This window comes from Cyprinus carpio, chromosome B3, assembly GCF_018340385.1.
Source record: "Cyprinus carpio isolate SPL01 chromosome B3, ASM1834038v1, whole genome shotgun sequence".
NCBI lineage: Eukaryota > Metazoa > Chordata > Actinopteri > Cypriniformes > Cyprinidae > Cyprinus > Cyprinus carpio.
In genome coordinates this window covers 18507029-18519229 of record NC_056599.1, presented here as the reverse complement: position 1 = coordinate 18519229, position 12201 = coordinate 18507029, and the positions used below count along the sequence as shown (strand labels likewise).

The window sequence follows — 12201 nt, the reverse complement described above, 5'->3', positions numbered from 1 at the left end:
TTCAAACGCGAGTTTTGAGCAGTGTAGAGCAGCGGTTCTCAATTCCAGTCCTCGCGTTCCCTGCTCTGCACATTTGTATGTTTCTCTTTTAACTTCAGACGTTTGTTCTATTCGAACGTAAGTGCCCTGCCAAGTGGACATCACAGGATATTCCGCCATGATTCCAGTTAGAAGCGAACATATGTGTTCCATTCAAAGTGCATTGAAGTGTGCGAGACGTGAATTTAAAATGTATTTATTTAATCACTGCATTTATTTTTGTTAAATGTTAGCCAAAATCATCACAATTTAAAGAACCACTTAAACTACTTCAGTCTGTGTGCAGTGAATTTATTTAATACACGAATTTTACAATTACTGAAATGAACTTTTCCACGACATTCGAATTTATTGATGTGGGAGGAGATTGGCCAGTAATGAATTTCAGGTGCGAATGGTTAGTAATGTGACCAGGAAAGTATAAAATAGTTGTTGCATTGACGGTAGGATTGGCATGTTCCTGAAGTTGTGCTCGATGTTTAGCCACTTAACCCTGGTTCTCGACGTACAGCCTTATAACTTCCTTGTGCTCGACGTGCAGTTTTTATCCTTTTGTATAGGTATATGGAGTTATGAGCTGTGTGAATTGTTTGCGTTGAATGGTTGATTATTGAGTGCCTAATTATATTTTTATGATCTCTCTTTTCTAGGCTGATTTATTAAGAGGTTTTACACTGTCAGGAAAGTGGGGCAGGCAAACATTTATTGCTGCAGTACCTTCAATGGGCTGATGGCTGTGTTGGAATGCTGAATATCCGGTAAATGCAGTATATTACATTGAGGCCAGTTTGGTTATGAGTTTGATGCAATTAATAAACTTCCTTTGTGGATGTGGTTAATATTTGTGCTCTTTGTTTATAGTATCTTCTCTGTATCTATCATGTTTGGTCTTGGGATTAAGCGCTGAGATTGGGTAACTGTGCTGAAGTTGTACTTTTGTTAAAGTATGTTTTGTTGTTCTTTTATTGCGGGTTATATTGATGCGTATTAACTTAAGTTGTGTGTGTGTTGGGTGTTTTTTTTTTTTTTTTTTTTTTTTATTTATTTTTTTTAAGCTTGATGTGTTAAATATTTGTCATTTTGTATGATATTGCTCTCCTCTTGTTGTGTTGCAGTGTGTAGTGGCTTTGTATAGGGCCGGGCCTGCATCGGCACTTAACCTCCCCGGGTTTAGGTGATTTGGGTGGAGTGGCACTGCTGTGTGGTGTGTATTACCTAGATGGTTGACACTGAAATGGTGTTTTGAAGGTTACTCTTTGTTTGCGGTGTATGCTGTGGGTCTTCTCTTTTCTTCTGTCTCTTACAGGTGATAGGCGGTGCATAAGAGCAGGCCCGACCCTCCTTGCCATTGAGGAGAGCTATTTTCTACTGTTGTGGATTTTATTATTGATGCATGGTTTTTTTTTTTTTTGATTTTTTTTTTTTTAATGTTTTGCTTAGGAATAAAATTGTGATTCAACCAACTACGTTTACGGTTTTAAAAAAAATTAATACTTGATTTGTGGAGGGCTCCTCCTGCCCTAAATAAGGAGGTGGCGTAGTCAGTTTATAGTTTCTTACACTACATTGAGATGCACCTGTATGTGTTTCTGGGTGCTCCTCAAACAGCTGCATCCTACCGAGGCTGCGTCCTTCCTAGTTCAGTCCTTCAGAGTCTTGTAGGATAGAGTCCTCCTTAGCATTAAACGCTAGGAGACAGGGCTGTCCAAACTCAGTCCTGGAGGAGCCGGTGTCCTGAAGAGTTTAGTTCCAACCCCGATTAAACACCTGAACCAGCTAATCAAGCTCATACTACTAGGCATACTATTATCCTAATAATATTTAATATAGAACAAAAGGTTTTTTTTTTTTTTTTTTTTTTTTTTTTTTAAACTTTTTTGAGCAACTGGGACAGCGACACACGTCTCCCGGAAATCCTGTATAATTCAACCAATCTGATGACGACTTCGAAACTCCTAAAGTGTTTCTACTTGTGTGTGTGTGTGCCGTACACATCAGAGGTTCAGCAACAGCCCTTGGGCGTGACGACTGAGACTACCACCACCACGCTCCCGACAATTTTTCAATCTTATTTTTAACACCCAGTGAAAAGGAATTAGTATATGAATTTTAATCCACACTACATGGACCTTTTCATATAAATTGGAATAAATACAAAACTAGAGCCAAACTAAAATGAGACATTAGTAGCCTAATAAAAAAAGTATAGAGAATAAATGAAATAATCATAACTAAAGGAAATATGAAAGGACATATTTCTGATAAATATTAATATTTTAATTAAAAACGTGTCTGCACGTTCTAGTCAATAAAATTCTAGTGCATTTAATCTATTTAATAACAGCAGAGTGAGCGAGTTTTTGGATATGGTAGGATTAAACTTATTTTAGTGAATAAAGTACCACATTTCAGCTTTGTTAGGGAGGGTAAATTACACAAAATGTTATTTTATCCTTGCTTCTGGAAAATCCTCAATCTGTCTGCTTTCTTACAGCTTCATGTGGCCGTAAACATTTCATCTTAACGTGGCTTAAAGCATAATGCATCGTTAAAGTTTCACACTAAGCTGGTAAATGTGGTGTTTACATGAATAATCGTAATATGAGTTTACAGTCTCCGCATCAGCCTTTCTTTTACTGTCTATGGCATCAGCAGGAAAGCGATAATACAGCATCTTCCATCCGAAGACTTGTGCTGCATTTCGGTGCAAAAAATAAATTAAAAAAAACATTGTCGAACAACAGTATAAAATGTGGGAAACTATTTGGTTATTCTACAGTTAATTGTACTGTGAATTATACTACAACTGGAAAATACTGTTTGTAAATTGATAAACTGTTCAGCGTGATGACGTTTAATGTCTCTGACAGCGCCTGTAGTCCTATTTAGCAACTTGTTAGCAACCGTCTTTTTAAAGAAACGTAACGGTTTTAAAAAATCACGAGTGGGGTGTACCTGGTGTGTTTTATGATGTTGAATAAAACGTGAAAGTATCTTGAGCTTGTGAGAACCACGGACCTTACTTAAGGGCTTTAATCGATGGAAGTGCTAAAATAATAACTCACTTCCGGGTTTTCACCTACAGTGTGACGTCATAGTTCCACCACTCTATTCTGAAATATAATTCTAAATAGTAGTTATGTAGCTTACTACATTAAGGGGGTGATGGATCTACACAACTTTCACATACTAAATACTAGCTACTTTAAGGACTAGTTCACTCAAAAATGAACATTTGCTGACAATTTACTCACCTTCAGGCCTTCCAAGATGTTGATAACTTTGTTTCTTCATCAAGACAGATTTGGAGAAATTAGTGGATCCTCTGCAGTGAATAGGTGCCGTCAGAAACAGCTGATAAAAACATTACAATAATCCACAAGTAATTCACACGACTGTTCACCAACAAGCATTTTGTGAAGCAGAAAGCTGCATATTACCTTTTTACTGGAGAAATTAATGTTACGGATAGAGAACTCGTATTTTAACAAAGGTATAAAGTTATAAAAATATCATATTGATGGATTTGTTTCTTAAACATACAACTTTTCACTTCACATGATGTTGACTGGACTAAATTCATGCCAGTACTTGTGAACTATTGTGATGTTTTTATCAGCTGTTTAGACTCTCATTCTGATGGCACCCATTCACTTCAGAGGATCCACTGCTGAACAACGCTAAATCAACATCTTGGATGGCCTCAAGGTGATCAAATTTTCATTTTAGGGTGAGCTATTCCTCTTATTATTGTGTCATTAACTAGATCCATATATACTGAAATACATGATTTAGGAAGAATTTAAATTGTGAGCTGCTAAATGGAGTTTAAAACAAATAAAAAAAAAATATAAGTATACAGGAAAACCTATTACAGAAAGGTCACTGAAATTCTTCCTTCCTTTGGGCTTTATTGAATTAAAAATGCTTATCATTGGTTAGCACCATGTTTGAAAAAAACAACATGCATGATCAGAAAAGTCAATCATCAGCAACTTAGTTAAACGACTGAGTATTAAGGGCACATCAACACTGATTTTCCCTAATATCACATCTGTTTTGAGAGGGACTTGGCCCTAGAGATGTCGTTGCGTTTAACCATGAAATATTAAGAAGATATTGCCTTTGCCAAAGTATCATGTGGTTGAAAGTACAGAGGCTGGGCAACTGTACTCTAGGCTTTTGGGTTGTAATTCTGCATCAAGGCAAAATAAGATGAGTCTTAAAGAAAATGCAGAATTTTTTGAACCACATAAAATGCAACAATGCTCTTTTAACCTGGATTAATACTATATTTGAGTGTTAGATTGTTGCTGTTTCACATGTAAACTATAATCTGTGCAATGATAAAAGCTGATTGTAAAACTAACAACTGTGTGAACTATCGACTTTGGCAAGATTTGCTTGAATTGTATGGTAAACCGAGGAATATACTAGATAAAATCTTTCTACTGCATCAATCATTTTCCTTAAATAATGTTTATTTCTTTCAGAATAACTACGAGAAATGTATAAGCAAGTTCTGTACAATTTTCTGTTTATGCTTGGGATTGCTTTAAAAAAAAAGAGAGTGGTGAAACAGTTTGAAAAACGGGATGCTGACACTTAGTGCACTTAAAACCCCCAAAATATTTTGTCCAACAGCAATCCTTCGGTTTGCTCTGGAAATACTTCAGAAAAATCGGTTCTTCAGATTATTGTGTTGGCTCCAGTTAATGTTTTCAATCTTTTGCTCTGAATCCCAATTCTTCAGTGTCTATAGAGGCACGTTAAAAATACTGCCATTTTCCGAGAACTGTGTCTTTGATTGCATCAACAAACTGTGCAGGCACCCAGTAGACCCAATATTGTGAGGCTTCTGTCGGACCCAGCTGAAATGCCTAGGGTGACAAACAAACAAGCATATATATATTTCTCATAGAAGCACCAAATAATAAGTACAATATTTACAGTAATCATTAGTATATTAAGTTTTAAAAATCCAGTTTGAGAATGACAGATACAATGCATAGTTTGTTAAAAATGCTTCAATAAACACATACCATCATATGATAGTCCTCATGACCCTCTATTGGCTCAGTCACAACATTTTTGATGGAACCCATTGGAATTTTTTCTGTTCTTTCTGCAGGCCAGAAAAAAAAAGAATCAACATAAACCAAGTATTATGGATAAATGTTTAATTAAATGATGAAATCACCTTTTGTTCCGATCCACAACTGATCCTGTTCTAGTTTAAAAGTGAGTCGTACTTTTCCACCAGATTTGTTGTACATTCCTGATAAAGGCACTGTTGGCAGACGCTCCTGTTCAACAAATGAAGAGATCACTCAGATGTCATTAGTGCGCACAAGGAACTTATTCTTCATCCTTATAAGAACTTTATAGCTGGGGAAATGAAGGACATGATCACTAAATCACCATGCACATGATGATGCTGTACAGTAAAACACACAAACTCTGTGTGTGTGTGTGTGTGTGTGTGTGTGTGTGTGTGTGTATGTATGTATGTATGTATATATATATAACCAGCTCTTTTTCATCATTAACAAAACATTTTTATCCATTTTATAGCATATGAATTATTGAACTCTCCTCTGTGGACACATTTTAGCTGTAGTGAGAAGACAATAAGTGTCATAGATTTTATATAATAATGATCAAATTAAACTGGAGGGGATAATTGTGTTAAATACATTCTATTATTAATCCCTTATAATATTTACAATTGAAAATATTTACATTTTTAAACCTAATAGCAGTGACTGAACATGTTTTGTCCCATGTCTCAAGAATCAGTGACTGTCTAAAACACACACTGAAGGTTTGGCTTTGAGGATAATTGATCAGAAAATGAGGAAGTCTGAGCTGGCGCTGTGATTGTATCTCCATTCCTCAATTTCTAGTCAGGTTGGGTTTATTTGTATAGCGCTATAACCACCATCCACTACAGAGGCACATAGCTATATACTGTATGTGAAAATCACAACAATCCTACCAACTACCAATTTTACACTGCTTAGATCTTAGTGTATCTCCCAGTGCATTGTCACAGACTACAAAGACTGAATTTTACGTTTTTATACCTTTTATAAATTATATAGAGTTTTAGACACGACACACACACACACATATGCGCATGTATGTATATTAGTGCTGTCAAACTATTAATTGAGATTACGTGAACTTAAAACAATCATCACATAAACCCATTATAATAAATGTCATATTTACCTGTGGCCTTCAGCAGAAATATATAGAAGTTGAAATTATCAAACACTAAATTCTAAATTAAAAACAGATGAATCTGTAAAGCTATAAAAGTTTTTTTTTTCTTTGTCCTTTGATGAATAGAGATCACAGCAACTGGTTATTAGGTTGTTTTGGCTGTTATTTCTTTAAGAGCTGCCGCTGCTGAACATGACGCAGATCTGACACGCATCATAATTTTCTCTCAACTCTTTTTACCTTTTCTGACCACTTCAGTCCTTAAAAGTCTCTATAAATGAGCTGACGAGTTAAATCGTGTGTGTTAGATGAGTGAGACTGCTCCAGGACAGTTTTGAAAACCATTTCATGTTCTTAAATGTGACTCCACCCCAAAATGAAAATTTTGTCATTAATCACTTACCCCCATGTTGTTCCAAACCCGTAAAAGCTTTGTTCATCTTCGGAACACAATTTAAGATATTTTGGATGAAAACCGGGAGGCTTGAGACTGTCCCATAGACTGAAAAATAAACAACACTGTCAAGGTCCAGGAAAGTATGAAAAGCATCGTCAGAATACTCCATCTGCCATCAGTGATTCAACCGTAACGTTATGAAGCGACAAGAATACATTTTGTACACGAAGAGAACAAAAATAACAACTTTATTCAACAATTTGTTTCCTCTGTGTCACTACACAACAGCATTGCGCCATTTTGGAGAATATCCACTGAACACAAGCAGCTTACGCTCTTCTGTGTCAGCCGCGACACAAGGATACAGTTTCCACGTGTATTTATGCTTTGATTTGAACGAAAACAGTTTATCTGTACAGTGCGGCTGACACAGAAGAGCGTAAGCTGCTTGTGTTCAGCTCATATTCTCCAAAATGGCACTACAGTGATGCGGAGAGACATAGAGGAGACAAATTGTTGAATAAAGTTATTTTTGTTTTCTTCGCATACAAGAATATTCTCGTCACTTCATAACGTTACAGTTGAATCACTGATGGCAGATGGACTATTCTGACGATGTCTTTCATACTTTCCTGGACCTTGACAGTGTTACTTACCTGACAGTCTATGGGACAGTCTCAAGCCTCCAGGTTTTCATCCAAAATATCTTAAATTGTGTTCTGAAGACGAACGAAGCTTTTACGGGTTTGGAACGACATGTGATTAATGATTAAATTTTAATTTTGGGGTGGAGTATCCCTTTAACTGACCACGACATTGCATGCAAGTAGTTTATTTCGCGCTTTGATATGAAAGGATGCAGGCTACAGTGCCTTTGTGCATGCAAATGAAGAGCACGCACTGCAAGCACAGTACTGTTTCCACGCTCGTTTGACTCAAGCCTGGCACTGAAGTGAAGTGGAGCGTGTGTCTGAAACGTCTCCCGTTCTCAGTCGTTCTGCGACTGAATAAATGCACTTCTTGTCAAGAGAAAAAGTGACAGAAGTAGCAGTTGTGAGTGGGGTGGCCAACCCTAGCCCCGCCCCTGCGTTAAATATTTTTAACGCGTATAAATAAAAGGGCTGTCAATTAGGAGTGGGCGATATGAGCTAAAATTCATATCACAATATTTTACACTGTCCAGGTGATATCAATATTATATTGCGATATGAGGAGAAAAAATTACAGGCAAAATATTTTAATCTTATATAACTAGAAAAGTGAGGGTTTGAACATAGACCTGAAATCATCAATGTTGTAAACATTTGTGCTGCTTAATATTTTTCAGGAGACTAGTTTTTTACGATTCTCTTAGTTATGAATGTTTGAAATTGTTCTTTGTGTCAGAGTGCAGGAGTTGGTCAGAAACAGAACGGGGCATCAGTTTAACTTTACTGTCATGGATTTGTCGTGTCGCGTCGCATCCACAGCAGAGAACATTAGGTTCTATTTGCTTTTGTCAAATTGCGCCGCTCGCGTCTGGTGTAGACGTTTAGAACAGAACCATGCAGCCTTCATTTATATTTCTACATGGCTCCCTGCAATACAACTCTGATTTTTCAATCGCGTCATCTAGTGGTCTGTTATTGATACAAGTACAACTTCTACAACTGATAACAGAGCGCTCACGCAGGTACTGTGTCATGTTGAGGTTATTAAAATGTAAAATTAATATTTTGTATTCTATTATTTACTTATCAGGCAAGTGGCCGCATGATAAGCGGGAAAATTATGCAGTGTAGTCTTTATCACCCTGGAGAGGTTTATTTTGCAAAATAATCTGCTGACTGTACACTATCCCTCAGTTTGGGAACCACTGGAGTAGGCGATTTGTGCTTGATTAGTTTGTTCTGTTACGATGCTCTGTGTTTGATTACTAATGCCTGTGTACTACAGCATTGCAACAAATTGAATTTGACTGTGAAAATTCCCACAAAATATAATTTAAAGCCATTATCGTGTTAAATGAGAAAAGTATCAAGTAGACATAACAAAACGTACCTTTAGAAAGAAATGTTATTAATATGTGTTAACTGCATTAAAATATTTTAATTACATTATTTTTCCATAACTAATTGTTTAAATTAACAGCCCTAATATGTATAAACTAAATTTTGTATGGCATGTGTGCAATGAACTGGTACAGTCTAATCATACCCGATGCCTCACAGCTTTTGCATACCTTAGCTCCTTTTATAGATGGCATGACATCATCTGGTTTTCCTTTATCCAAAACTTTTCTATGTTGCTGAGAAAAAAAAAACATCCACAAGTACATTTATAAAACATAAGTACATAGGAACATTTGTAGGAATTCATTCCGTCATAACGAGTTCACATTACGTAAATAGGGTTTCCACCCACCTTTTGCCTGCACAATGGCTCCTTTTTGTTCTCCTCAGCTTTAACCTCTTGCTGAATAACTTCTTTTGGTGTATTTACAGCTAGTACATCATTTATTGTAGATCCGACAACCATAATCTTTGCACCATTTGTAACTTTGATTTCTCGAAGCGTCTTGTCCTCTGGTAGCAGTCCTTTGTACATCACTTTCTGCATAGCAGGTGGAAGACCTGATAACCACACAAAACACACACAAAAGCATTTGTATTCAGTCATTTCAATCCTGATATAATATGGTGGTTCCATATTATATAACATTATAAAGTCTCACCACAATGCATTTTATTGGTGTTTTAGTAGTGACATGAGACAGACCAAGGTAGTTTTGTGCTCAAAAATAACAATACACAGTACAAAAAGATAGGGATTCACGATTTTGATTTCATGATTTTTTTTTTTTTTTACAAATAAAAAATAATGTGCTCTTTCCATTTAAAATTGGTGGCAACTTCTGCACTTTAATCATGATCCAAACAAATATGCTGCAGCATGCAGTAGTTTTTAATCTAATTTTGAAATTTGAAGCAAAAACAGAATGATCTGACTTTTAGTTTTGTGAAACTATACTACATAAAACATATCTGAACGAAACAGCAGAGGAGCTGAATGAGAGGCAAGTTCAGTCTCTGACAGCAGGTGGCGCTTATGAACAGCAGGGATGCAGTGTTTCCTGGGTTACCGCTGTAAACAAAGCAGAGCAGCCCTTATGAACACTACTTTAATATGCATTGATCCAGAGGCAACAAGATGAAAAGAAAATACCACGTAAACTTTTTTAAAGACAGTCAGAGCTACATTGTTTAGCATCTCAACCTATTTTAACCAGCTCGCAGTTCATCGTTACATCTCTACATAAAGAACAATCTGATAGTCAGGTTTGGACACACCAACTATTTCTATTGTCTACATTTTAAAATGATAGTAATTGCTGGAGGATGTGCATTCTGGGATGCTTTTAAATTCTTTTGAAACCGATTTCAAAAATCTGGTCATACATATCTTTACATGGGATTGTTTTTTACTTGGATAATGGATAATGAAAGGCTCCGCCAAATTAATTTAAATATTGACACTACTGTCTTCTGTAAACCTGCCTTACAGCTGGAATTGAATTTGTTTCATAATTAATTAAACATCCTCAAAAGAGGACAATTTTTTTCTCAAAGGTCTCACTTTGTATGACCTCTGTGAAACACAAAGTCATACAGGTTTGAATGACATGATATGATGATTACCAGTGAGAGTGTGAATCTTCTCCTTCAGTTTAGCACCGGTGCCATCTAAAGGAATTTTAAGGTCATATTTGTTTTTGTTCCAAATGATTTTCACTTCCACCATCTCTTTCCCCTCGTCACTTTCCTCTCCGTTGCTGACAGCAGCGGGCTGAGCTGATGTGCTTTCTCCATCGGTAAGAGATGCTTGTTCAGTCCCTGCGGCATCTTCTTGTCCAGCAGCTTCGCACAACACTTCTGGTACCTTCTGCGTGACCTCAGCCTCCATTCCTACTACCTCACTCCCTGTGGGAACAATTATACAATGAGGAATCCTACTGTTAAAGAAATTTAGTTTTCAAGGTGTAAATATCGACCTGCTTCAGAGCACTGATATGACAATGTCAAACTATAGTATTTAAGTATTAAAATAAAACAAACACACGCTCATGGGATAATATTTTAACCAATAAGATGACACTTTTGGGAAAACTAGTAAACCATCTAATTTTTACAGATAAAAGCTGAATTCATGTGTTTGTTGTAGATTCCCACCCATTACTTGTATGTTATACTCCTTAAATAGTCCTAACTAGACCGTCTCTAGTACACAGCTTTTAAAAGCTAGCTGAATAGCTGCTGTCCAAAGGCTCAGAAACATCTAGTAAATTCCCTTATCGTCATTTGAACCTAACGTCTGAACTAAGGCCAGAATCCTCAAACAAAGACCCTGTCTCAAAATCCAACAAAACTTACACATAGACAACTTAGCCAGCCAGCCCGCTGTGCTAATATTCGCAAGCTCATATCAAGACTGTGTCTCAAAATTCACTGAGCGGTCTATCTAGACAGCATCTCTGGGTAACGTACTGTGGGCTCGATTGGAACCTTCGTTTAAACGTTCCAAACGCTTCCGCGAAGCCCATACGCGTTAATCGAACGTTCCAGAAAGATTCAAACGTTTCAGCATCCCTCAAAATGCTGTCTAGGTAGACGGCTCTCTAGATTTTGTGACACAGCCGAAGTTTTCGACATGGCTTATCACAGAATATCTAGCCATTATTTCACCCTGACAAGTTAAAAGAGCGTCCATTCACTGTAATACAAGTGACAGATAATTGGAACTGATGTAAAACGCCGCAAAATAACACCGCAAAGACTGTGCAAATGGCATTTAAGTACATTTTCACGCTACCTACCATCCTGCGCCGCCATGATGATTGTGTACAATATGAGGAAAGGCTTCTGGGAAAGAGCGTGCTGTCAGTGAATGAGCTCCGCGGCTTCCCGTAGTGACTTTGCGATTTAAAAATCAGGTTTATGAAACGTAACGAGGACTTTTTTGAAACCGTAAACTCGGCGATATGGAATGGATAAAATTCTGACTTCTTTGACACACACACACACACACACACACACACACACACACACACACACACACACACACACACACACACACACACACACACACACACACACACACACACACAAAAGTTTTTGAAGTTCCTTTTAAAATTATTAATAAAGTAGGCTACATCATAAACTGCAGTGAACTATACAATTTATAATACTAGCTTGCCCAGTCATCACAAATTCCCATTTATTGAGTTTTTGTATAGAACTGAGTTTGTTTCAAGTTGCAAAGCACTGACTTTTCTAACTTTGTAAAAATGAATTTATCCCATAACCGTATTAACAATTTTTAATGACTTTGAAAATAGGCAATTTTTCTTAAGTTCAGATTTTTTTAATTGCTATTCCTTGCAATATTTTACACCCATAAATGTAAATTTCAAGAAATGTGCTGATTCTTAAAAAAAAATAATAATAATAAAAAAAGAAATCATATTATTTATAGAGTCCTCTACGGTGTAATAGGCCTAC

The 12201-nt window shown here is 36.6% G+C and overlaps 1 protein-coding gene and 1 long non-coding RNA gene across 5 annotated transcripts; one reads left to right on the top strand and one right to left on the bottom strand.

The window, feature by feature from the left end:
• The first annotated feature begins 317 nt into the window (after positions 1-317).
• LOC122136878 lies at positions 318-1462 on the top strand. Of its 2 annotated transcripts, XR_006154370.1 has the most exons (4): positions 318-599; positions 690-797; positions 901-952; positions 1155-1462. It is a non-coding gene; the product is annotated as an uncharacterized LOC122136878 (long non-coding RNA). The 2 variants fall into 2 exon arrangements; XR_006154371.1 differs by lacking the exon at positions 901-952 and having other exon boundaries at positions 325-599.
• Positions 1463-3930: 2468 nt separating this feature from the next.
• LOC109054680 (ubiquitin domain-containing protein UBFD1-like) lies at positions 3931-11654 on the bottom strand. 3 transcript variants are annotated; one of them, XM_019071919.2, is made up of 7 exons: positions 11517-11654; positions 10342-10623; positions 9068-9276; positions 8886-8951; positions 5240-5345; positions 5082-5164; positions 3931-4919 (listed from the first exon to the last, which is right to left on the bottom strand). In XM_019071919.2, the coding sequence occupies exons 1-7, from the start codon at positions 11530-11532 to the stop codon at positions 4809-4811; spliced, it is 873 nt and encodes a 290-aa protein (XP_018927464.1). In that variant the 5' UTR covers positions 11533-11654; the 3' UTR covers positions 3931-4808. The 3 variants fall into 3 exon arrangements, with proteins under 3 accessions (XP_018927464.1, XP_042576002.1, XP_042576000.1); XM_042720068.1 differs by having other exon boundaries at positions 11500-11520; XM_042720066.1 differs by lacking the exon at positions 11517-11654 and adding an exon at positions 10873-10894.
• Between the last annotated feature and the right edge of the window lie 547 nt (positions 11655-12201).

Excerpts from the sequence above, each read along its gene's own strand:
- LOC109054680 (XM_019071919.2), bottom strand. Across the intron at positions 9,277-10,341 it reads GAAGATTCACACTCTCACTG|GTCTTCCACCTGCTATGCAG; the intron begins GTAATCATCATA and ends TGTGGTTATCAG. Across the intron at positions 8,952-9,067 it reads AGCCATTGTGCAGGCAAAAG|CAACATAGAAAAGTTTTGGA; the intron begins GTGGGTGGAAAC and ends TTTTTTTCTCAG.